Source organism: Trichosurus vulpecula, chromosome 3 (genome assembly GCF_011100635.1).
Source record: "Trichosurus vulpecula isolate mTriVul1 chromosome 3, mTriVul1.pri, whole genome shotgun sequence".
Classification (NCBI taxonomy): domain Eukaryota; kingdom Metazoa; phylum Chordata; class Mammalia; order Diprotodontia; family Phalangeridae; genus Trichosurus; species Trichosurus vulpecula.
This window is the reverse complement of record NC_050575.1, coordinates 248,133,524-248,161,267: the sequence shown is the minus strand read 5'-3', so window position 1 is coordinate 248,161,267 and position 27,744 is coordinate 248,133,524. Positions and strand designations below refer to the sequence as shown.

Here is a 27,744-nt window from a genome sequence, read left to right as displayed (position 1 = left end):
GTAATTCACCTACAGTTACCCAACAATCATTATAAAATTCAATGTAACTGAAAACCCCTGGTACTGTCATTGTATCATCTCTCTGAATCCATTTTCTTCCTTTTTTTTTCTTTTTTGGTTTTGGTGCAGTATCTTTTCAAATGAAAATGCTTGGAATGTAGTCTTACCATTACTGCTATTTAATAGAGGCATTTAGACAGTGGATGAAATTCTAAGCATCACAAAGACAGTCACAATAAGCAGTGGTGATAGTGAACAGGTATCCTACCTACAAACCAGGGTAGCTACTTTGTATTGTTTGGTTTAATAAACATAAAGAGCAATTATTGTAAAGCATTTCTTTTAAAATCCCAATTAGCATAATTTTGAATTATTTCAAGCATTAAGTAAACAGAGGATTAAAAAGATCATTTGGTCATCACAAAAGCTATTTTGCAATCCTGGTTTCATGGTACCTCAAGTGTCACTAATTATCTTAAGAGGTTGTGAAATCATTAAATAATTTTTAAAAAATTAAATCCTTTTGAATTAAAACATCTTTAAAAGTTAAATTATTCTAATACTTTCTAGCTTATCTAACCTTGGAAAAAGTAGGCACACTTAATAAATGTTTGGTGAATCAGAGTGATTGGAATTCTAATAAAGCTGCCCCCAGCCCCAATATCTAACTTCCTTGTGGGCCCCACTGAACAGCAAGTATGACCTTAATTTAACCACACAATCTGACTTCAACCACACCACAGGCCCCCAGACTTAATACAGCCACTGCCTCTAGCTAGCCACTGCCCCTGCATCCAATTCACATATTTGAACAGGTGTGCTCCTGTACTCAACCACAATCACATCATCCATTTAGCCCAAGACAGGATCACAATCTTGACCAGAGAGGCACAATAGCTAGCCAATCAGAGGGCAGCAGAACCAGGATGTTTGACCACTGCACCACAGAAAGGATCCTTCCCCATTACCTAATTCCTTAAAAAATCCCTCCTGCCTTTTTAATACTCATAATTTCTGTTATGTAATTGCATCTTTACCCTACAAAAATCCATCTTGCTTTCTCTGAAGTTGCTGGTTCCTCTTGGACCTTAGCCTACTTCTCAGGGGCAGCAATTGTCAATAACTGCCTATACTTGGATTAGAGGTGGTACGATTCTGAATTCTTTGAGATGGTGTCACCATGACACACCATGAAACTGCAACAAGAGGAAATCGTGCTATATTTGTGTATCATGTATTTTCCTAACGATTCCTATCATAACCACAAAAATATGTTCCCAAGAAACTTTTTCTGCCCCAGCCTATAGTAAAAATCAGATCAAACTAACAACAACTTGAGGCATCAACTTGCCTTTGTCAACAGGCAATTTACAAGTTAAAATACTTTTTACTTTTACTAGGGCAACAGCCCATTTATACTCAGAAATATAAGATAATAGACTGCAGAAAGAAGTTTCTATTTCCTCTATACTTTATTAAATGAATATTCACATTTGAAGTTACTCTACAAGAACACAAGGTGAGATTAATCTAAATTTATGTGTACATGTATATTTATATATATGCATATATATGTGAGTGTGTATATGTATAATTAAATATCTGAATAAGGATACATCACAAGTACACTTACACATTTAGAGGATGCTACGAAAAAAGATATAATACATATTCACAGCTATTTGCTATTTTTAAAAAATTGTGAGCCCACTGGAAGTAAATGGTCTCTGGCTATATCGGCTAGTGATTAATCAATGACAGTAAACTGACCAGGCCCTCTCCTGTATATCTTCCTCTCATTTTAAAAACAAATGTTTCACTGATCCTTTTTTTTTTTTAGATCACTCTCACTTCCCATTGGCTCTCCTTCACATTACTCTACTCCCCCCAACAACAAAATATTTTTTTCCTATCACAAATCTATAAAAAGACAAACTTTATAGTATTTCTAGAGTATTGATTTCAACTAGGCCTTGGATTTTGTCACCTATTCTTTTCACAAGAACCAGTTTTTATATTCTAAAAACTGTTTTTATTAAATAAAGTGGTGTTCATTTAACTAACCTAAAATATAGCTGCTGCTGATTTCCTGTTGTGTTTCACCAATGAAATATCCCTTCTCAATATCCAATATCTCTCCTCAGCCAGTATGTTTTGATTCCACTTGTCCTGATATGGCTTCTCCATTGTGGAAATTTCTTGATGGATGCATTCCTCATACTGATAGGCACATGGGTTTTTCTGGGAAGAAATCCAAATGGGAATCCAAGAAATGGATTTTGAGTGACATCTTCTATCCCATAATTTCACTGGCTTGAAGAAGATCAATGGCAATTTCTTGGTGGTTTTCTGACTTGCAGTTTTTCCCAAAAAACTTTTTGTTCACTTTTATAATGATTTTCATTCATGTAGCATCTTCCTCATTCACCTGCTTTCTAACAGGTTCATCTTTTATCACTTCTTTTGAGGATACATAAATATTCCTTTAATTTTAGCCCCACTCAGACTTGGAAAGTTATTTTTTTCAGAAAAAGAAAACCTGAAACATTTCAATACATCATCTTGACTAAATTTTTCATTAAACCAAGCCTAATGCATAATATGGTGTCAAGAAAACTTTTTTCTAGTCTAACCAGCAGTGGGCTTACATTTTTGTTTCCTGGAATCAGATCTTTCTTTGAGGCCTATGATGTTTTGGGTTTTTTTGTTGTTGCTAATGTATTTTTTTTCTGATGTTTGCTCACAAATAAAGTATTAGTAATTGATATGCTCAAAATGTAATCCTAGCAACAGAGCAATCACTTCCAGATGCCTATGGATATGCGAAGAATACTTCTTATACTTAATGCTTCTTGAGAGGAGTTTCATGTTTTGGATATATTTTATTGCAAGAGACTTTGCCATTTTACCCCAGAAGCTAAAAGCTCTGCTTGACTGTTGAATAAATTAGGATTAGAAACAAAGTTTTTTTAGGTCTGCTTGAGTTATAAATGATGCTGAAGACAAAACAATTACCTCAAATGGAGGTTACTACTTTTCTTTCCCTCTGCCTTGTCATGCCAAACCTCAGTAATGCAACTGGAATCGAGTTCATCTTGATCCCAGTTTAAATTTTAAAAATACGGGTAGTGCTTTTCATTATGTAATACAGGTCATACTCTGATAGCATATTTGGATATTATACAGTATATTTAGGCTGGGTGAGAATCCTTGATATATTTGTTTATTCTCCCTAAATCCTAGGAATCATAAATGGCTTGTGATGAGATCCATGTTTTCAACTAGCTAGTAACACTAACATAAACGTTACAGCACAAGTAAGACACCTAAGTCATATTTTGTGCACCTCTTTTATAGTCACAATAAAGTTCATATGCTTTCTTAACTAGGAATAAAGTTTCGTCTCTGAGATTTAAAAGTTAGCTCACTGAATATATAACACAAACTATTCAAGTGACTGACACATTTTTAAGCCATCCTAAGAATTAACGCATGCCAACGTCTACAAAGAACAAAAAACACTTTAAAAATTAGAATATGTTTAACAAATGCCACCTAGCAAGCAACTGAAAGATAGTTTGCTACATACTGAGTTTCACTGTATAACTCAATAGGAATGAATATGTCTGTGAGGCAAAATGCAAGCTGGGACTTCACACAGACTGTAACAAACAAGCCAACTAGTGACTTCTCATTTCCCTGTCCTTTCCTATCCCTCCACCTCTTTCAACCAAACCACACTTTATCATTACTTCATAATGTGTAATTTATTTCAAAATTCAAGTGTCACTCAACAAGAGTAGGTGAGAGACATTCTATTTGTATTGTTAAAACTCATCATCAAAACATATATAAAAGACCAAGAAATTTTCAAGTAACAAAATAGATTTTGAACAGTGATTACAGGGCAAGAACTCTATGTGACTGACATATATGAATGTTGTCCACCTTGTCTCTTTGATAGAATGTAAACTCTTTGAAGGGACTATTTGTTTCACTTCTGTCTCTATCTCCAGTGCCTAGCAGCAGCAGCAGCATGGCTGACATTTATAAAGCACTTACTATGTGCCAGGCACTGTTCTAAACCCTTTACAATTATTATCTCATTTGATCCTCAAAATAGCCTTGGGAGGGACGTGCTATTATTATCCTCATTTTACAGTTGAGGAAACTGAGGCAAACAGAGGTTAAGTCATTTGCCCAGGGTTACACAGCTAGTAAGTGTGGGAGACCAGATTTGAACTCCTCTTCCTGATTCCTGGCTCACAGCACTATCCACTATGCCACCTAGCAGCACTGTAAGCGTATGCTTACAGTGGAGTTTAGTTTTCTAGGATCTATGGCCATAACAATCTCCTGTTCTCAGGCATTTTGCCTTGCCTGTCAGGTGCTGAGTCACATAGGCTTTTGCACCTGATGGCACCAAGTCAAGTAGGTGCTGTATTATGTAGGTTTTCACACCTTTTGGCTCTGAGCCTATCTGTCAAAAGTGTATATATTCAGGGAGACTGGTATTTTGCCTTGGGGTCTCTCTCACTGAAGAGAGATTTCTGATTTCCTGGATTAGGGACTCTGGGTAGCTGTTTGTTAAGGAGGGTTCCCTCCCCCAGATGCTGGGGCTCCCCCAGTCTGGCAAGGCACCTAGCAAGATTACTTGTGTAGCAAGTGCAGCAAGGTGTAGCAAGATTACTAAAACAGTTGGAGCCACTCTATTGGATCACTCATCAGTCTCTGCTAATTTCTCTACGTCTCTCTGCTTGTTGCTGCTCTGTTGAATTAAAGATTAGTAACCCCTTTGAAACTATCTTTCCTTTAGAAAAGCAGATCAAGAACCTGTGCCAGCAGCCCACCCTCTATGCTAGTGTGGTTGCTACTACAAGCATAGAGTACAGTCATAGTACACAGATGCTTAATAAATGCTTATTGATTTATTGATTGCAATTCATCTGCTAGATTGGTCATATACGACTTTTTATCCTAAGGGGATCCCTTCCCATTCATATGAATTTGTTACTTCCCCATTATCTTAGTAGGTACGTCCTGTCTTTCTGTTCTCCATGTTGTAAACTGTGTAGTGAGGTCGGAGGACAGGGTTTTTTAGTCTAATTTACCTGTGTGGAACAAACAGGAGTTTTGCTTCAGTTAGTCAGGCTGATAAAGATGAGAGCCACTAAAGAGAACTGGTCCAAAACTAGGCTAATAACTGTTGTCCAAGTATACTTCAGAGCTTTCCCTGTCTCCACTATCATGACGGGGGAAAAAACAAAGAAAATAGTATCCTTGAAATACTAAAAGAAAAAGTAAGTTTTGTCTGTTTGCTTTTTCTCTTTAGGGACAAGCAGCAGCAGGAAGAAAGCATAGTGTTTCCTGAAGGAAAACAAGTAGTGATAAGAAAATCTGAATTGGGAGAGGAGTGTTGTATTAATAAGATATATAGAAGTTGATGAGATTTACATGCATTAACAAGCTGAGGTATGCGGCATATAAAAACATCAGCTCATACTCAAGGGAAGTAAAAGTAGTAATTTACTAAAAAAATGTTGTGAAGAAGTGATTTGTTTTTTACCAACTATTTCTCAAGTTAACTGAATTCCTATTCTAGATATATATTTGAAATATGATGAGGTCAAATCTAAAACAAACATTTTTGGCTAAATGTACAAATAAATATTTTTGAATTCCAAGGATCTGTCATTTTAAATCAGAACATGTATTCCCCCTACTTATGCAGGCAGGTCACAATTCTTCTATATGGAGTTTAGGGGTAAGGTCTGTTTGTATTTTTGGAACCAGCATAAAAATGCATATAAAAAAACCAAGATATTTCCATGTTTCCTAGCTCAATGAAATGCTATGGCCAAAAAAATATGCATTACCTAGTTGTCAACTCACTGGTGATGAGCTAGTCCAATTCTCTAACTACAAATACAATGTCTACCACTAGAAGCATACACCATACCTTTCTAGCTTAGTAGTATTTAAGGTTAGTATTTCATCACCAAAGTCTCTAAAAAGTTCATATTCACATTTGCAACAAAATGAAGAAATGGAGTAGAATTTTGGTTAAAAGACAAAAATAATAATGCTGACTTTTAATGGGACTTTAGTTGAAGTGACTGATTACAAACTTGGACAAATTAAAAAGGCCAAGGTACTACAGAGAAATCAATTAACAAAGACTAAAAAAATTTTTTTTTAAATTAGATTTTTTATTTTTAGTTTACAACATTTAGTTCTACATGTTTTTGAGTTTCAAATTTTCTTCCCTTCCTTCCCCTCTCCCCTCCCCCCCCAAGAAGGCATGCAGTCTGATATAGATTCTATATAAACCTTCGCATTAAACTTATTTACACAATAGTCAAGTTGCAAAGAAGATTTATGACCAATGGAATGACTCATGAGAGAGAAGAAACAAAACCAAAAAAGAAAATTAAAAAAAAGAGAGAGCAAATAGTTTGCCTCAGTCTGCATTCAGACTCCACAGGTTTTTCTCTGGATGTAGCTAGTTTAAAAAAATTGTTTTTAAGTTTAGTCAAATGATTCTGTGGGAAAAGGAAAGGAAAATGTAAATATTTTTGAGGGTGAAAAAATAACAGAGTATTCAAGAAAGCTTCATTAGATTGCTGAATAAGTTCGCCTTCCACCATGTATATTGACCATGCTCCATAGGAAGAAAAAAAAAAACAACTATTGATGTCAGCAAATGATTTTATCTTAACCATGATGCCAACATTTCTGAGATACTCTTTCCAGAGAACAGCAACATCAGGTTACTTTCCTTGATTCTTCATGCATAAGTGCTATGTATACAGAGTTCTCCCTCACAACTGAATTCAAGACCATATGATCAATGATCATTATAAGAACGAGTTTCCCAAATTATAAACAAGCTGCAAAGGCTTATTGGATACCATTAGCCTAATCAATGCAATGAAATAAGAAAAAGGAGAGGAAAACCACTTTCGAAAAAGAAAAGTTGTTACAAGGATGGTTACTAACATTTTTTCAGATTAAGAATCCATTTTAAATGTTGGCATATCAAGTAATAAAAAGAAAAGGTACGACACAAAATTGAAAACACATAGAAAGAGAATTGGTATAGACAATCACCAAGGGCTTTTCAAGTTATAACTTCCTTCTATTAGAAATAAATATTTTTAAAATTTCCTTTATAGGGCAAAATTTGAAGCAAATGGTAAATCTGGGGTGGGGAACCTGTAGCCTTAAGGCCACACGTGTTCCCTCCTCAAGTGTGGCCCTTTGACTGAATCCAAACTTCACAGAACAAATCCCCTTAATAAAAGGATTTGTTCTGTAAAACTTGGGACTCAGTCAAAAGACCAAACCCAAGGACCTGGAAAGCCACATGTGCCCTTGAGGCTGCAGGTTCCCTACACCTGTCAGGTAAACCAAAGAAATGTGGGTTGTATTTCTCACTATGTGATTTAATCTCAAGTTCTGTGCCCCAAATTTATCTCTGTTTGAGGGATAAAAAACTTTCATGTCTGATTAACAATTAATTCTGATATCTGAGTTACAACCTTGGGGCTTGACTTTTTACTGGAAACTGGAGGTAAAAGGACAAGAGTTAGGAGGCAGACACTTCGCTGAATGGAAGCCTGTGCAGAGACTTAGCCCCTCTCCTACCATACCCCAAGGAAAGAATGTGAAGTCAGAGACTATTTGTCCAGGTATATCAGAGAACCTTGCAATTCAGGGATCCATGTGATCCCAAAGATGGCAGTGGACAGAGGCAGTGGTAGAAAGTTGTTGGACCAAGCTGGGAACTGCAGGAATTCAATCTCGGTGATAATGGTAGACTAACAAAGCATCTCTTAGACAAAGTAGAGAAATTTCTTGACCAAGGAGGAGACAGAACTGAGGCACAGTAAGTGTCAGAGCAGTGATGTAGAGAGGGCAAACCCAGATCTAACTTTTCATTGGTTCCATGAGGTATATGGATTATTCAGGTCTAGAGAAGGCAATCAAATCTCTAGTAACTCCAGTACTTTCCTTTCAACTCAAGGCAGACAAGCCAAGGCAACCGTATAGACCCCCAGGGAGTGGGACTCACCAATGGGACTCATGACTTTCTTACTATACCAAGTTTTTCCCCTTGGAATGATATTACGTGTGGAAGAGTGCGTAGATGTTTGGGAGGGAGAAACTCATCAGTGACAGAAGGAGAGTTGTCTTTACTGTTTATGAATGTAAGTTCTTTGTGAGTTTTGTCGGAATAAATAAACTCTGTCCCACATTTAAAAAAAAAACTTTCATGTCTACTTCAAAAGGCTTCTGTTGCTACATTATAGATGATTTACAGAATACTATTATTCATTCCATAAGGATTCTCAAATTTATTTACCTTATAATTCACCTAGGTCCATCATCACTCTCCATTCAACTCATTTCAAAAAGCATTAAGTGCTTATTATGTACCAGGTACAGTGCTAGGTACTGGGGGTACTGGTGATAGTAATTAAAAAGCAAAAACAAAAAAACTTACTGTCCTCAAAAGAAATTTTGGGGACAGACAGGCATGTTGACAACTGGATAATTAGGAAAGGCACTGTGTAGGAGGTAGCACTTGAGCTGCCTTGAAAGGAGCTTGGAGACCAAAAAGATAGATGTGAAGAGGGAGAACATCCCAAACATAAAAAAGTGTTTCACGGGGGCCTCACTGCCTCCACTCTCACAAATCCTATGATGAGGTCCCTTTTCTTTACTCTTCAGTAGCAAAGGACTTTAGATAGCTCCAATACAGGAATAGCATTAAATATTAATTTAGAACCATGCATAAAATGGTTATATATATTTACTGATTAGGATTAATTTTATCAAAGTGAAAGCTGTTGGAAAAAAACCTTAAAGTAAACCTCTAAAACCTTGATAACTAAGTACTAGTTAGGTGCTACTAGACCAGCAATGTGGAAAGAAGTAACTTACACTTTATTTACTAGAATAAGTCCTCCTTTCCTTTTACTGATATTTCTACTCTAAAATATAAAAAGAGGCCTCAAAGAATTGTTTGTGCATGTGGGTCTTTATCTACAGTCAACTGCGGCAGCCTTCACTAATTTTGGCTATTTTCACCATTCTTTGCAAAAACGAAACAGGACATTAAGTAGAAATTAAATCATGTCTGCATCCAATACTTTCAGAAATGCCTTGACAGGATTTGCAAGTTTGCAAAGAGATAAGATGGCGAGGAGATTTTTTGAGTGGACCAAAAAGTACTGCTTACAATTAGGATTGTTTTCCTTTTCAAATTTTAGGTTTGGAGTTTGAGTTACTTTTAATTCCAAGGAAAGAAGGATCAGGCAGCCCCTATAAACTAAGCTCCTGCTCAATGATGACCTCTTTTCACAGGGCTGAAATTATATTAAAAAGTTGAGAACTTTGTTTCCTCCTACCCTGTCCTTTCCTTTACAAAAGGAAGAAAGAGGCAAGGAGAAAGGGAAAAGGAAGAGTAGCCGAGTAGGAGTAGAAACCTCCCTCCTCTCCTCTCCTGACCCAGTGTCACAAAGAACTATTAATTTAACTCCAAGTTTTATTCCACTTAGATCCCCTAATTTCAGTTGTTATTTCAAAGGAGAAAAAGGCTGGGAAGGGGGGAGAGAAAAAATTTTTTTAATCATATAAACCTTTCTTCTGTACTTTTTTCTTAAGTAAATGTGGAAAATATACAAGTATGTTATACATAAAGTCACAGCCACTCAAAATACGTGCTGTGGGTTTTCGGTAGAGGTGAAAGAATACACGAATAACTAGTAAATCATATGAAAAATAGACCAGGGTATAATTAGTTGTAACATCTCCTCTCAAGTACTAAAGCACTTCATCAAACATATGTGTGAGTGTGTATGTGTGTGTGTGTGTGTGTGTGTGTGTGCGTGTGTGTACATATACACATAGATATTTAAAATCCTGGTACAATCTCTGTAACTGTTATGAGGGCACTGGGCAGGTACAGTGAGGACAATTTAGAAACCTGACATTTTCTAGACATGTGTAACAAAATCTTTACTAGCCGCCCCCCGCCATGTGTTAAAAGTGATATAATTTGTTCTAAGTTTTTAACTTTAAAAAGATTATATAATTTGCTTTGATTTTTGAGTTGGAAGGCCCTATTATCTTAGGTTATGATAGCAGTAGAGAATGTGGCATAGGGGACTGGTTTGAAGGTCAGAAAGACCCAGGCACGCTGAAGGGGCTGGAAATGCCAAGTAAACTGTGTGAGTTTTTGGTAACAATGCACTTCTGTAACTCTACAGTTTGAAAAAGCACTTTTCTTATCTGTGATACATACTTGTTATAACGGACTGTATGTACATCACATACAAGTTGCCAATTTGCATTTGCTGGGGGAGTTGCCATAGCAGATTTACCTATGCTAATGAAATCACAGATCTAGACCAAAATAATTACAGAAGCTCATCAAGATTGACTTATAAATCATCTATGTCATTGACATAGAGTGGAAGGACTGCCCACACTGATGAAACCATGGATCTCTAAAGTGCTAAGCTTATATAATAACAGCAACAGCAGCAGCAGCAACAACAACAAAAAGCTGGCATTTGTACAGAATATTACAGTTTACAAATTGATTTAAATGCACAATTTTATCTGACCTTCACAACACACTTGTGAGATAGGTAATCAAGTACTATTATTCCCAGGGAATTTAGGTAGTACTGTCTCTTTAAAATATTGGCTCAGCCTAGCTATAAACAAGCTTCTTTAAATTCTTAACACTGAATCATATTTTCAATATTTTTCACTTTCCTTCTCCTCTTTGTATTTAAGTTACAAAGTATCAAAGTATAAATTAATTTGGTCTGGATGATCTTGCTAAGAATTCTCTGCTTCATTCTTTCTAACAGATGTTAGTGCATAAGCTGCAATTATCTTCATGGTGGTCTTTTGGGTTATCCTAATCATGAACGTTGAGGTAAGTTGACCACATGTGCCATTCTTATTCACCTTTTGGAAGATGATGAAGCCAATGCCTTCAAATAAAACTGAGTTATTCTTCTATTTTATTGCAACTTCATATTTCTTGTGTTCTTCAAAGCAAGAAAGCTTTATTGAAATTTTATATTTTCTGGCTTTCTTCATAGCAAGAATGCTGTTATTGCCGTGGTTCAGTTCCTTAGATCATTCATTGGCCAAGGATCTCATATGCAGAGTACCAACAGTCAAATTAATATTCATACGTAATATAAAAAGATCTATGATTCTTAGCACACCATAATTAATACAGAGCCTGGTACACAAAAGGCACTTAATAAATGTTTGTATGAATGACTGACTGATTGCCTGGTTCACTTGGCCTGTTTCTTTATCTAAAAAATGAAGATGTAATACTAGTAATACCAACCTGTATCTGTATCCCAAAGAGATCATAAAAAAGGGAAAAGGACCCACATGTACAAAAATATTTATAGCAGCTCTTTTTATGGTGGCAAAGAATTGGAAATTGAGGGGATGCCCATCAATTGGGGAATGGTTGAACAAGTAATGGTATATGAATGTAATGGAATTCTATTGTGTAATAAGAGCTGATGAGCAAGCAGATTTCAGAAAACCTGGAAAGAGTTACATGAACTGGCTTTTGAAAGAAGAGGGCTGAACCAGGAGAACACTGCACACAGTAACAGCAGCAATGTTCAATGACCAATTCTGATAGACTTAGCTCTTCTCAGCAATACAATGATCAAGAAAATTCCAGAAGACTCATGATGGAAAATGCTATCCACATCTAGAGAAAGAGCTATGGAGTCTGAATACAGATCGAAGCACATTATTTTCTTTTATTTTCTTTCTCATGGTTTTTCCCTTTTGTTCTAATTCTTCTTTCACAATGTGACTAATGTGAAAATACGTTTGATATGATTGTACATGTATAGCCTATATCAGATTGCATGCTGTCTTGGGGAGGAAGGAAGGAAGGAAGGGAGAAAAAAATGTGTAACTCAAAATCTTGTAAAAGTGAATGTCGAAAAATAAAAATAAAGGACTGTAATTACGTGTCTCACAAAATAGTAGAAGAAAGTGAAGTGGGAAAATGGGTTTACAACAATTTTGGCATAAGACACAACTAAGTCATTTTGTCCATGAGCATTTGAGGCCAAATACAAAGACAAGGTGGCAAACATATTTGAAAAATCTTATGTAGGAGATACTGAAATGTTTGAAGCAATGGAGGGAAAGACAAGTTTAAAGAAGGTTGGTAAGGGACAAAATTAATAAGCAAAGTCATTAAGAGGGCATTTAAGGATAAAACTAAAAGAACAACAAACATGAAAAATGGAGGTCTGTAAGGATTTTTTATAAGAAATTCTTTTCACCACTGAGAAGAGTGGAGACACCACATCTGGGTTCTAACATGGAGATCCCAATGTGCCACATGAGGAAGGAGGGTTGGCACTGAAGAAAACAAAGATGTGGAAAGGAGCTGCACTAGAACAAGTATACAGAGGATTTCTGAACTAGAGGCCAATTAGTACTGAGATAGGTTCTCACAGTCTGTAAAACAGGGGAAAGACTCAAAAGGCATAGAAAGCATCTGACATTTTTATCACAAAGGGCAACTGAGAGAATATTGTACAATTAACATAATATAATAAGAGAATAAATAATTAATGAGCTATATGCCTACTTCACCAACTCTATAAATATTTCTGACAGTAATCAATGCATATATACACTGAGGATATCTCTGCTGAAGCTGTGAGAAAGAGGCAGGTTTTCTCAATATCCTGTAGAATCCCACATCTTCACAATCACAATGCTGATGAAAAAGTTGTAGAGAATACAACATTCCATTGAATTCGTTATCTGACTATAAAATGTATATATTTGAATCATTATGGAGCTAAATGCTGTTTTAAAGGTACCCTTCCAACAAGACAGCTCCCATGCGAATGTTAAAATCACACACAAAAAAGGTAACTACAGTGATAAATTGGTTGACCATACTTTGGCTATTAACATTAATCAAGGAATGAAACAGGAAGACACACTTGTAGGAGGCTAATCACCATCATGAAGAATGTCTAGTACAGAGTCCAAATCAAAGAGGGGAAAAACAAGGTGAATCAAAAATTCAAACTGCCTAATTCAATTCAATTTCACAAATGTGCCATGAGAAGCACCTAGACAGGCAACCTCTCAAGCTAATCCATCACTTTTTTTTGTTTTGTTTTTGTTTCTTTCTTGCTAAATAAATGTTTGATTGACTGACTGAACTCTTTTCCCACTCCAATTCAGCTTCCACTCAGTCTTCAATTCCTAAAGTGCAGGTATGACTGTGATACTCAACACTCAATAAACTCCACTAGCTTCCTATCCTCCGGGATCAAATAAAAAAATCCTGTTTACTATTCAAAGCCCTTCACCACCAAGTTCCCTCTCACCTTTACAGTCTTCTTTCACCTTACTGCTCTCTGATCCAGTGACACTGGCCTTTTGGTTAAAGGAACAAGACACTGTTCTTGGCTCTCGGCATTTTCTCTGGCTGTCCCTAATGCCTGGAATTCTACCCTGCTCATTTCTACATAATGCCTTCCCTGCCTTCAAGTCTCAACTAAAATCCCTCTTAATTCAGCTGCCTTCCCTCTCTTATTTACTTCCATTTATCCTATATGTAGATTACTTTTACACACGTACACATGTACACACTACATGTGTGCATATATGTGTGTGTATATGTGTGTATTTATATGTATGTGTGTATATATTCACACACACACACACACATATACACACACTTGCTTGTTTTTTTTTTTCATTAGATTGTAAGCTCCTTGAGGGTATCTTTTTGTAACCCTAGTGCACAGAGCCTAGTACATAGAAGGCACTTAATAAATGTTTACTGAATGACTGACTGATTGCCTGGTTCAATTGGCCTGTTTCTTTATCTAAAAAATGAAGATGTAATACTAATAATATCAACCTCATAGTATTATATTGGATTCCTTTTTACATGGTATAGAAATGTGACTTTTTATTATGCAACATACTCATCATTCATATTTCATAGAGTTTAGTACTGAAAGAGACGTTAGAGATAACCCAGTCCAACCCTATGGACTGATATTTTTTGGAGACAAGGAAAGTGAGCTCAGAAAACTTTAGAGACTTGCCCAAAGTTATAAGCTGATGAGTGGCAGGAGTATGTGGATTGGCTTGATGAGTCACCAAACAAGATCAGCGTGTAAGATCAGTAATAATAATACCAACTTCTACTTATATAGTGTTATATAGTTCACTAAGCCCTTTACCTACAAGAACCTTGAGTGATAGGTAACAGAAGTATCATCTCTCTATTTTATCAATAATGCAATTAAGGCCAAATGGGTCAAGGTCACAAAAATACCAGAGTTACAAGTTGAACCCAATCTCCTGACTCTCAGACATCACTCTTTCCATTGCAACAACTAACTTAAAGAAAAGCAAGTCATAAAAACCATTGACTTCTGATGGTCAGTTAATTGTGTCATTTCAGAAGAGAAAGACAGAAATACGTGAATATATTTCATAGCATTTGGTTTTGCATTTCTATGTGATTCCTTTTCATGGTCAAATTGCTAGAAAAAAACCACTTTATGCTTGGATTGCCTCTACTTTCCTCCCACTTACTTTTCACTCACTAATACTCTGGATTCAGACATCATGTCTCAACTGAAACAACTCTCTTCACCTTCAGCTTTGCTGTTCTTCAGGTTTTTTCACGCTGCTGTTTTTCCCAGCTAGTTCCAGGAGTCTTTAAGTTTTTGATGCTTCTGAAGTAGTGTGGTCTGTAGAGAGGTGTCGTCACTGGTTTATTCTCCGGTCCTTGTCCAGGAAGGGCTACAATTCTCTTGCAACTGCAATCACTAACACTCCTCTCTGCCCTGGAATTGTAACCTGGAACTAAGGCCCCTGCTCCCTTGGGACCACAAGTGCTCCTCTCCACTCTGTAATCATGACCTGGGGGTGGGGAATATGTAATGGAGTTGCCAAATGGTGCCCAGTCCTATGCCCAGCGCCCACACAGGAGTCCCCTGTAATCTCTTTCTGACCAGGTGTTCAATGCTCTTACCATCTCTGGGGAGTGAGAACTCCATCATTTTGTTTGTACTGGATGGAAGCTACAGAAGGAAAAATCAAGCTGAATGCAGAATTAAAGGAGGGGTTGCTGTTGTTGAGTTGTTTCCGTTGTGTCTGACTCTTCGTGACTCCATTCGGGGTTTTCATGACAAACATACTGGAGTGGTTTGCCATTTCCTTCTCTAGCTCATTTTACAGATGAGGAACTGAGGCAAAAAGACTTAAGTGACTTACCCAGGGTCACGCAACTAGTAAGTGAATGAGACCGGATTTGAAATCAGGAAGACGAGTATTCCTGACTCTAGGCCTGGAACGCTATCCACTGAGTCACCCAGCTGCCCCCAAAGGAGGAGAGATTAGGCCAAATAACATTTGGAAAATAACACCTCAAACCACCAACACCACAGAAAGCTCTTATCTTGTATGAATATTCTCCCTGGGAATGCAAGATGCTTGTGAAACATGAAATCAGAATCTCAGTAGAATGAATTTTAAGTAATCCAGATTTGAGGTATAACTATGATTTCAAGGTGTTACCAAAAAGCAGAACAAGAGACATAACGTGAAAAACAACAGTTAGGACATGGATAACCAGAAAAGTAAGCAGCACAATCATTTTTCAACAATGAGAGATAGAATGCCAGCCAGAGTACTACACTGGTCCTCCAGCGCTTCGAGAAGATCTTTCACGGAGAATTAATGAAAAAAAAAACCACAAGGATAGGAATTATATTGAATAAGAAGGCATAAAAGAGTGGCTATAATCTTTATTGATGGGTATAATACCCACTCTGATGAAACCCCAGGCCCTACAAAGTCACCAAAGCCTTACTTCAATAATTTGCTTTTTAAATAAATGAACACCAATATTTATGTGATTAATCTCAAAAAGCAAGGAAGTACTGTATGGCAAGTTCAACATACATATTAATTTATTCTCCTTGAAACCTATAAAATGTAAATTATATAGTACAAAGTATAATCCCACGTTTAAAGTCACTGAGTATCTTCATCAGAAAGATGTTTTAACAAAGTCAAAATGCATATTTCATGCATCTGCCATTAAAATTAAAATATATTATGTTAAAGTATAAATAAGTAAAAAGCTCTAACTTACATGCCATGATTGATGTTACATTGATTGTTCTCTCTTTCAAGTTCCTGACTGCAGGATTCACATCTTTTCCAGCCATCTTCTGTTTTAATCCAACTCCATCCAGGAGATCTCCAGTCTTGACCCAAAAATGGCATATTTTTCCTATAAAAATGTTTCATTTATATAATAAAATACTTAGAATTTTAAAAATCTCTTCACATTTACAACAGTTACATTAACCCTTTTTCTATAACATATTATGAGCACTAGAAACCAGAGCTGGTAGAATGATGTTAGCTTAGCTCTCTCCTTGTACTGCTTCAGTAGCCTTCTTTTTTCCCCCTTTTTTCATGTTTTTATTTTTATTTTTTATTTTGTTGCAATTTAAGTTCCAAACTGTCTCCCTCCCCACCCTGAACTAGAGAAGGCCACCATTTGACATTTATAAATTTATACATATGTAAATTGTATATATATTTATATTTATAAATGTATGTAATATTTATAAATATATGTAAAACCATACCATGCATACATCTATTTATCAGCTCTTTCTCTGGAGGTGGATAGCATCTTCCTTCATAGGTCCACTGTAGTTGATTTGAGTATTTATAATACTCAGAATAACTTGGTTGTTTACAATTATTCTTTGAACAATATTGCTGTACTATATACAATGTTCTCATGGTTCTGCTCATTTCCCTCTTCATTATTTCATGTGCATCTTCCCATGTTCTTCTAAAATCAACCAGCTCGTCATTTCTTACAGCACAGTAGTATTCCACAACAATCATATACCACAACTTGTTCAGTCATTCCCCAAATTGATGGGGATCCCCTCAACTTCCAGTTCTTTGCCATCACAACAGGGTTGCTATAAATATTTTAGAACATATAGTTCTTTTCCTCTTTCCCTGATCAGGGAAACGGACCTAATAGTGGTGTCATCAGGTCAAAGGTTATACAGTTTTATAACTCTTTGGGCATAATTCCATATTTTAACAGCCTTCTAACTGATTTCCTTCCTTAAAGTCTCTTACCACTCCAATACCTCCTCCACACAGCTGCTAAAGTGCAAGTCTGACCAGACTATTACTCTACTCAATAGAATTCAGGGGCTCCCTATTACCTCTTGAATCAAATATAAACTCTCTTTGGGGTTTAAAATTTTTCACAAGCATGCCCTTCAACTGCTAAAACCTCCTCCTCCTTAAGGAGGGTGGGTGGGGAGGGAAGAAGGGAGGGAATTTGGAACTCAAAGTTCTAAAAACAAATGTTTAAAAAAATCGTTTTTACATGCAACTGGAAAATAAAGTATACAGGCAATGGGGTATGGAAATCTATCCTGCCCTACAAGAAAGTAAGGGGAAAAGACATAAGGGGGGGAAGCGGGGTGATAGAAGGGAGGGCAGACTGGGGAAAGGGGCAATCAGAATACATGCCATCTTGGGTTGCGGGGGGGAGGGTAGAAATGGGGAGAAAATTTGTAAATCAAAATCTTGTGGAAATCAATGTTGAAAACTAAAAATATTAAATACATAAGACAAATAAAAAAAACCTTCTCTTGGGTTGGCTTTTACCTACCCTATGTGTGCTGTATGTATTTTATAGAGTACAGCTCAAAGAGGTCACAAGAGTCTATTGATTGTTAAATTTTTATTGAGTATTTACACCTTGGAAATCATCAAATAGTGCAAATCAGGGCTTAATTTATTGTTGCTGTTTACATTACTGTTCATTATTGTTTTTATTGTCACTATCTGTTATCATTTGTTGTCTAAACTTAAGAAAGTATTAATAATTCAGATTAAATTTACAAGTGTCATGCATTTTCCCCCATAGGGTTGTTAACATTTATCAGCACACCAACTCATCTTCTTCCACCTCCCACACCCATTATAAAGTCAAGTCTCTGAAGGTAGAGACTTTGAGTTCTTTTCTTAATGCTTGTTAAGTTTCAACAACTCAAAGTATAAGAGAGGAAAATATCTGCATAGACCAGAATTTGAGAATTGGAAGGGACCTCAGTGACCATCTCATCCAATCCACATAAGAAAGCAAACTCCACTATAACATTTCAACAAATGGGTTACTTTACTTGTGCTTGAAAACCAATAAGGAAGGTAAATCCATCACCTATCCAGGCAATCTATTCTAGCTTTAATTGTTAGGAAGGTGTTTACATCCAGCTGAAATTTGCCTCTTTTCAACTTCCACCCATCACCCCTGGTTCTTGCCCTCTCAGTCAAATAGAACAAATCTTAACTGTTCTTCCACATGACAATCCCTGATATCCTGAAGACAGATCTCATGACCTCCTTGAGTCTTCTCTTCTCCAGACAAAACATTTCTATTTCCTTCAAATGATCCTCATATGACAGTGACTCTAGGTCTATAATTATCCTGAATACCTTCCTCTGGGCACTCAGTGGTTCAGCAACATCCTTCTTAAATTATGGAACCTAGAACTGACCATAGTACTTCAGAAGAAGTCTGAAGAGGGCAGAGTAGAGTAAGACTATCACCTCCCTAATTCTGGAAGCTATGTCTTTCTTAATCTAGTCCAAGACTGAGTTAGCTCTTGGGGAGCTGCTATATTTGCTGACTCATATTGAGCTTGTGGTCCATTAAAATCTTTAGCTGGTTGTAGAACAAAAGCTAACCATACTTCTCCCATCTTGTACAAAGTTGGCTTTTTGGTACCCCAGTATAAATCCTTATATTTATCCTTATTGAGTTTCATTTTACTAGACTGAACTTAGTGCTGTCTTTTTTGGATTCTGATTCTATTAACTGGTAGTTTTAGCTACCTGAATATCAGAACTTTGTGTCATTTGCAAAACTGGTGAGCATATGATCTATACCTTTGTCCAATTCAATGACAAAAATGTTAAACAGCGCAGAGCTGAGAGCAGAATTCCTGGGGGTATTCCACCAGAGACCTGCCACTTTGACACTGAATCTGAATCGTTAACAAAACTATCCTATTAATTTAGCCATCTAGCCAGCTCTGAATCCACTAGATTAGGTTATCCCCTAACCCTCCTCTCTCCAAATTCTCCACAAGAATAGCATGAGATATTTTATCAAAAGCTATGCTAAAATCTAGGTAAACTATGCCCATACACTACCCATACCTCCCAGTTTGGTAATCTTGCCCAAAGAGGTAATATAATTAGCTTGGCATGCTCTATTCTTAATGAAGCCATGCTGAATCTCTGTAATCACCACTTCCCTTTCTAGATGTTTGCCAACCATCCATTCAATAATCTACTCCAGAGTGTTTGCAGGGATCCAAATCAAGCTCTACTACTCCCTTTACATTTTTGGAAACCAGGAAAACATTTGCTTTTTCTCCAACCTTACAGTACTCCTTTCATCTTCCAAGATCTTTCAAGTATCCCTGACAGTGGCTCAGAAATCACATCTGCCATTTATTTCACCAAGTGACTTTAATTCATCAAAGATCACTATGTGTTCTCTTATTATCTTCTTCCATATCTTGGGTATCAGCTCCCTGTTAGTCACTTTTATCATGCCAATTACAGTGCAAAGGTCATTCTACTTAAAGAACCAAAGAAATAGGCACCTTTTTCTTTTCAGTTATCACTCTTGAGCCTCTTTTCCCTCTGACATAGTTTTAAAATAACAGTAACAACCTCCTCCCCAACCCCCAAAAAACCCCAGAAGCCAAAAACCCAACCAAAACATTTTGTTGTCCTTCATTTCCATCACCAGACATGACTCATTCTAAACTACAGCACTTCTGGCACTATTTTTACACGGTTATGCCATGCTTTTATATTGACAGGTAGCCCAGTGGATAGAGTGCTGAGCCTGGAGTCAGAAAAATCAGGGTTCAAATTTGGCCTCAGACCCTTACTAGCTATGTGACCTTGGGCAAGGAATTTCCATTCATGCTATATAAATGTTAGCTATTATCACTGTTATTATCCTCTGGTATTTGACCTTGTACCTTCTCTATTCTGTACCTTTCTTTTTAAAATCCGCCTTTTTTTTTAGTAAGTTCCTTGTGAATCCACATTGGCCTCTTCAGATAAATCTCACTTTTACACTTTGTTGTAATTGTTTTTCTCTGGGTCTTCAGAATAGGTCTTTTATTCCATAGAACCCTACCTTTCTTTCTTATGAACCCCTGGAAATTTTCTTTCTCAAAAATTATAATGCATGTCAGAAAATGCCCAGATTTCTCTTCCTTCTCTATCTCTCTTTCACTATCAAAAAATGTGAGGAAATGCTCACTTTAGGCTTAGGACTCTGATTTTTCTATCCCAGCAACCTTCAGGTTAATGAGAATGAGATTCAGAAGAGAATTTCCTCTTCTTGGTTCCTCCACCTTTTGAAGGATGAAATCATCACTAAGGCTCTGCTTTTATAAGAGACAGTTCTGGCAGAATGTTTGGATAGGTGAAGACTCCCATCGCTATTAGAGCTTGCCTTTGTACGAGGATTGTGATATTTCCAAAACTCTTCATTTAGTCAGTCGGTCCATAAGCATTTATTAAGTGACTACTACGTATCAGATATTGTGCTACCACTGGGGACTCAAAGAAAGGCAAAAGACAGTCCCTGCCCTCAAGAAGCTCGTAATCTATTAGGGGAAACAATATGCAAACAATTATATAGAAACAAGCTATATACAGAATAAATAGGAAATAATAAATTGAGGGAAGGCTCTAAAACTATGAGGCATTAAGAAAGACTTTCTGCAGACCGAGGGATTTAAAGGAATCCAGAGGAGCCACAAGGCAGGGAAGAAGAGGGAGACTATTCAGGAATGGGGCACATTTAGAAAAAATGCCTGCAACTAAGAAATGTAAATTTTTTTTGGAAGAATAGCAAGGAGGCCGGTGGGTATGTGGGGAGGGGGGGAATTGGAGGTGGTGCAGCGCACTAAGGCATAAGGAGATTGGAAAGTTAGGTGGGGGCTAGATATGAAGAACTCTGAGTGCAAAGAGATTTTGTACTAGATCCTGGAGGAAACAGGGAGCCACTGTAGTTTACTGAATGGAGGGGTGACACTGTTGGATCTGCGCTTTAGGAAGATCATTCTGGTGGCTGAATGGAGGACTGACTGGAGTGGGGAAAGAACTGAGGCAGGCAACCAACCAGGAGACTATTGCAACTGTCTGGGCATAACCTAATGAGGGCCTGCACTAGGGTTGTGATGGTATCAAAGGAGAGAAGAGGAAGTATTTGAGAAATGTTGCAAAGGTAAAATCAACAGGGCTTAGCAACAGATTGGATATGGGAGGTAAGAAAGTGAGGAGTCAAAGATGACAGTCTGGGTAACTAGGATGATGGTACTCTTGAGAGCAATAGTGAAGTTTGGAAGTGGGGAGTGTTTCAGTGGTAAAGTTTCAGACATGCTGAGTTTATGATGTCCACATGATATCTAGTTCAAGATGTCTAATAGGCATTTGGAGATGCAAGACTGAAAGTCAGCAAAGATGTTAAGGATGGATAAGTAGATTTAAGAATCATCAGGACAGAGATAGTTGAATTCAGGAGAGCTGATGTGATCACCAAGTATAGAGGAAGAAAAGAAGCAGCCCAGGACAGATGCCTGTGGGATACTTGAAGTTAGTGGGCATGACCTGGATGAAGACCAGAAAAGGGGACAGAGAAGAATCAGTCAGGTAAGTTGGAGGAGAACCAGGAGACAGTAGTCTCCTCAAAGCCCAAAAAAGAGAGTATCAAGGAAATGAGAATGATCAACTGTGTCAATGGCTAGATGTCAAGGAGGATGAGAACTGAGACAACGCCATTGGATTTGGCAATTAAGAGAACACTAGTAACTTTGGAGGGCTGTTTCAATTGAATGAGGAGTCTGGAAACTTGACTGTAGAGTTAAGAAGAGAGTAGAAGGAGAGGAAGTGGAGGCACCTATTGTAGACAGTCTTTTTAAGGAGTTGAGTTAAAAGAGGCAGAACAGATATGGCATAATAGTTAGCAGGGGGAGACATGGGCATGTTTGTAGGCAGTAGGGAAACAGTCAGCAGAAAGGGAGGGATAGAAGATAAGTGAGAGTCCAGATAATAGAGGAGCCAATCTACTGGAAGGGTTGGGATGGAATGAAATCACTTGTGTATGGAGAGCTTACCATGGAGGGCCACTTCATGCAAGACCGGGTGAAGGAAGAGATAATAGCAGGAGGCATCTAAGGGATGTGAGATGAAGAGGTGAAAAAAGGAGTAAATGGCCTCAATTTTTTTCAGTAAAGTATGAGGCAAGATTCTCAACTGAGAGGTGAAGGGGAAGGGGAAGTCATAGAAGGTTTGAGGAGGAACAAAAAGGTTTAGTTTAGATGAGTGTGAGACTGAGTTGTTTAGGGAGGAATAGAAGGACTGCCTAGTAGCAATGAGGGCCTAATTGAGGTCACATAACATAAATCTGATACACATATTTCCTCTCTATCTAGGTAGTATGTGATGGCGGTCAGATTGACTTGCGGTGGGATGTCTCTAAAGAATTTCAAAGACTCAGGCCAACTCCAAGCCAGTTAGAAAGATTTATTATGGTTCTGAGGTTTCGCACTCAGTTGAGTAGTTAAGTTCCTTTGAGGAATTAGCAACTTCAGTAAGGCAAAACAGACAATTTTATAGAGAATATGATGCCGATTACACAATCAAAATTTACATAAAGTATAGGAATATGGTTAATATTAAAAAGGCAGGAGGGGTTTGTTAAAGGATTAGGTATAGGGGAGGGGTCCTAGCCTTAGTGGAACTGTGAATGTGGTTACCCATAATGCATACAGAAAAACCCATGGCGGGGTATGTATGTATAATAATGATACTATCATAAGCTTCTCTATATCATGAGTTCACTCTAGGTTAGTTTTCTACTATCACTATGCAGGCGTTATCTTAGCGTGGGCCTATTCTATGGTTTGGTGGTCAAGCATCCTGCTCTACATCCTGGTGGTACTGCCTTCTGATTGGGCAACTATTGTGGTCTTGTGATGTGGTTGAGGTCGAGTGCATGGACATACCTGTTTCTGTGGGAAATACGTGAACTGGATCTGGGGGCAGGGGCTGGCTAGGGGATTGAGTCTGGGGGCAATGGCTAGCTAGAAGCAGAGGCTATATTAAGTCTGGGGGCAGTGGTTTAGAGTTTAGGGGCCTGTGATGTGGTTAAAGTTGGACTGCGTGGTCAAATCAGGATATTCCTGCTGTTCAGTGGGACCCATAAGGAAGTTAGAACATCGGGGCTCAGGGCAGCTCTAGTAGGATTCCATCAGTATATATTATATTGCAAAGACAAAATTACTTCTGTTTCTCTGAAACATAGACCTTGACCCAAATCGTCTCTGTCATTCATCTCTTCCCCTGGGTCCTGGATTTCCTCACATGGAGTATACTTTCTTAATGAACAATGCCCCCACCACCTTTTACCTATCCTGTATCTTTTAGTATACCTGTGCAGTGTCATTGTCTAGTCACATTTTCATCCCATCAAATCCATGATACTTATGAGGGCACATCTGCCTCTTTGCCTATGACAATGGGATATTTATTTATATTGACATTTGAGGCAATGAGTTTTATGACTGGCCCCTTCCTCAAATTTGTCTCCTGCTCTAAAGGAATTCATACCCTAACTGAAGGAGACAATATATGAGAGTTCAAATGCAGTACAAATGTAAAGACCTGATGCACTTTAGGGCAAAATGGAAAGGTAGGTAGAGAGTAAGGTCCACGAGTTCATTGTGAGTTGGTGACTTCCTGCTCAATTAGTATGAGAAATTACGACATGCCCATGTGGTGAGGGTAGGGCCCTGTCCACAACTAGTAGAACGGGAAGAATGGGTCCAAAGGTCACAGTAGATTAGACTCTGAGTTCTTTCTGGTAGGGATGAGGATGGGGTGAGTGAGCAGCCTAAGCATCTCAATAATAAAGAGAAAGGGGAAGGAAGTATTAGCAAGAAGGTTGGGAAGGGCTTCCCAAAGAATCCAATCTGCTGGGCCCCCTGGCACACAGAGGGCTGAGGTGAGGCAGCAGAAGAACACACACTTGGATGTCAAAAGTAATAGAAAATAAAGAGTGAATGATTATTCTAAAGTTTTGGGTGACTGGAAGAAAGAAGAAAGTTAGGAGAAGAGACAGACTTAAGGGAAAAATAATACATGAATAAAAACCTCATTTTACTTTAAGCCCTTAACTAAAAAGCTGGCTCCTTCAAGAGAAAAAGGTATTGATCTGACATTGTGCTCAACTGCCTAAGTATTAGGAACAAAACTGGAATATTCACAATCCAATATAACAAATATTTATAAAGTGCCTACCATGGGCAAAGCACTATGGCATAATGATTAAAAACCTTTTTTAGAATTGAGAATATGAGAATTTCATTACCTGGCACCTGAAAATGTATTGAATTAAAATCAATTTTGTCTCACAACACCCTTTGAGGCAACTGGACAAACTTTGGTGTGGCAGATGTAGAAATCATAGCTGGAGAATATTATATGTTTAAGTATCTAGTTGCTGGGTAAATTATCTAGCTGCCTTTTCATGTAATAGCTTGTACAGTTACTTGTAATGAGGCTACTGCATATTTCATCACAAATGATGTCAGGTTAAATGTGGAGATGAGCTTTCATATCACTAGGAGGAAAACCACAGCTGGTATTGTACTAAGTAAAAGTGATGAGCTCTAGTATAGGTAGAAAAACCTGTCCATTTCAGAAGCAAGAGTAGCAAAGAAACAGCTGATCCTTCAATCATAGGACAGCCATGTTCCTTCTCACTTGCTTTCTTCAAATCAATTAGAATCATAATAGAATTTAAAATCCACATTATCATGGTACTATGTTACTTTAAGATCTAAAGTTATAAACAATACAAATAATAACTGGCATTTATGTAATACTTGAAGGTTTACAAAGCACTTTCCTCAAAACAATCCAATAGCACAAATATTGTTATTTTCATTTTACAGATGAGAAAAAGTAAAAGTAAGTCTGAAAGTGACTTCCTCAAAGTTACACAATTTTAAAGTACTGGAGGCAGGATTTAAATCCGTCTACTGATTCAGCTACATTAAGCTGACATTGAAATGTCTTTTACAGTAAGATAAAGAAAACATGATTCAAACAAAATGTAACTTTAATCCTCAAAAAAAAAAGCTTTCTGAACCCTTTATAATGTCTTGCCATCTCTTTCTCAGTTAGGTGGAAGGTAAGCAACTAAAACACTCTTTGAAAATCATTAAGCTAGTTATTAAATTGGTCTTCAAGATAATAAAAACTCTAAGTGCAAGGTATGAGCTATAAATAGTTTAAGTTTAACAGCATAACAAACAACATTAACAACTGATTATAATGGCAAGGTTGTTTTTATGGATAGTTAATGGATCTCCAAGACTGAAGGATATATGTTTGAGTGTTTATTATTTCTCACTATATATTTCAAAGGTACAGTCTTCATAGTCTTCTAATGAGATTGAATGGAACATAGGATCATAGATCTAGAGATGGAAAGAACATCAGAAGCCATGTAGTTCAACTCTCTCCTTTGTCAGATGAGGAAACTGGGGCCCAGGGAGGTTAAGCGATTTGTCCAAGGTCACACCATGCCTCATTCCTAAAAGGCTGAATCCATATCACATAGGATATTTCTTCATCACAGATACCCACTCAAATTCTTTCTTCTATAAATTAATACAAATAATTTAGGATCATCTATTCCCAGATTGTTTACATCAAGGCTGAGTATTATTAAGGAAAGAAATAGAGAATGAATAATTTTTTTTTTTTTTAGTATTGAATCTAGGGCAGAGTGTTAAGAATAAAGTTAAAGAAAACAGAGGAAATGATCAGTGATACTGCTTGAAAATAGAGAGAATCCAAAGGAAAATAAATATAAATATGATGTCTGGAGATGAACGGGTTTTTTTTTTTGTTTGTTTAGGGTTTGTTTTAGAACTACTCAAAAAGGGAGGAAGGACAAGGTGTTTTGGCCAGGAAGAAAGCCTCATGTTGGTTGGTAGTCTTTACAAATGGGAGAAGCATGGTATAGTGTAAAGAAGACTGATCAGACACTTTTTTACGATCTTATGTAGATTCAACATCTTTGTGTGACTCGTGATTGCGTTTTAATAGGATGGAGAAAAGAGGCTGCATCTGATGGAGAAAGGTGTTTGGAATTACAGTGTAACAGTAGGAAGAAGACAATCATCAAGGATAAGGAAAAAAGGTTACCCAAGTTATAAGATTCCATTTAATAAGGAGTTGAGGGAATACACGAAAGCGGAGAGTCCAATCAAGACAAGAAGCATTTAAACACCTACAATGTACAAGGCACTGTGCTAAGCACTGGGATACAGAGAAAGGCAAAATCCAGTCCCTGCCCTCAAGATGCTTATAATCCAACGCGGGAGACAACATGCAAACACTACATTCAAACAAATGTATACGGGATAAACTAGAAATAATCTCTGAGGGCAGATTATTAGCATTACCAACACGGAAAAGGGTTATTGCAAAAGTGGGATTTTTAGCTGGCACTTGAAGGATGCTACGGAGAAGAAGCAACAAAGAAGACAGCAGTAAAGGTGTAAGGTAGACAGCTAAGGCAGGCCAAACGAGGACAAGAGGAAGGGTAAAACAAGGAGAGGCGGCCAGGAGAGGGGTGAGCACAGGATGGAGGAGGAGGAGGCCAAGGAGCACAAATGACAGGGAAAAGATGTGTTAAATAAGCCCAGGAGAGGAGGAAGGAAAAGGAGAAGGGGAGACAAAGAAAGGACGGAGGATGGGAAATGGATGCAGGGGAAGGGAGGTTAGCAGAAGCAGTGGGGGGATAGGCACCAATGAGAGCAGGAAGGGAAGGGATAGGGAAGGGAAGATGGAAGCAGACACAGAAAAGGATGGGAAGGGGATTGCGGAGGAGGGGAAGCAAGGAGCAGGGGTAGGAGTGCAAAAGAATCAAATGAAGGGGCGGGTGGGACAGCGAGGAAGGAGAACACGGGAAAGGGAGCGGGGGAGCACAAAAGGAGGAGACGGGGAGATGGAGAGCCCGGCTGGGGGAGACGGAAGGATCACAGAGGTGGGGGCGGGGGGCGAGGGGGACATGGCAGGAGGGAGAGCGGGCCTTGAAGGAGTCGGGGGAGGCCCGAGGGCAGAGGGGAGCCTGTCCTGGGGTGTCCTCCCACTTACCTGGCTCCTACCCCGATCCCGTGAAGTGCTTCGCTCTGCAGCCCAGGAGAGCAGCGCTTGGTTATTGCCGGAAGTCACCAAATGTTCTTCTCCGAACGCCAAAGGGGGGAGGCCCCACCCCCTTCCCGCGAGCTGATTGGCTGGTGCGGTCTCCGCGTGTCTATGTTGCTACCCTGGGCAGTAGAGTCCGCGATGCCCTTCTGTTCCACAGTTTGCGCACGCTCCTTAGGGGCCTCCAAGCTTCTGCTCCACCCCTCTCTCGCCCCACCCACTTAAAATTCTGTAGACCTGGAGTAGTGAAAAGCTCTGCTCAGAGGACTGAGACGAGAGTGGGCGGGGCTAAGACGGGATGGGCGGAGCCATAGAGTTCAA

At 38.1% G+C, this 27,744-nt stretch overlaps 1 protein-coding gene across 2 annotated transcripts in view; it reads right to left on the bottom strand.

Moving 5' to 3' along the window:
• The window catches only part of FBXO25 (F-box protein 25), a 114,728-nt gene extending 87,218 nt beyond the window's left edge, over positions 1 to 27,510 (bottom strand). The window contains exons 1-2 of one of the 2 annotated variants that reach the window (XM_036752632.1): positions 27,373 to 27,510; positions 16,214 to 16,354 (exon numbers count right to left, since the gene is read on the bottom strand). In XM_036752632.1, coding sequence (XP_036608527.1) covers positions 16,214 to 16,347 — 134 coding nt within the window. In that variant the 5' untranslated portion in view covers positions 16,348 to 16,354; positions 27,373 to 27,510. The remainder of the gene's footprint in view (positions 1 to 16,213; positions 16,355 to 27,372) is intronic. The other variant, XM_036752631.1, reaches the window with a different exon arrangement.
• Between the last annotated feature and the right edge of the window lie 234 nt (positions 27,511 to 27,744).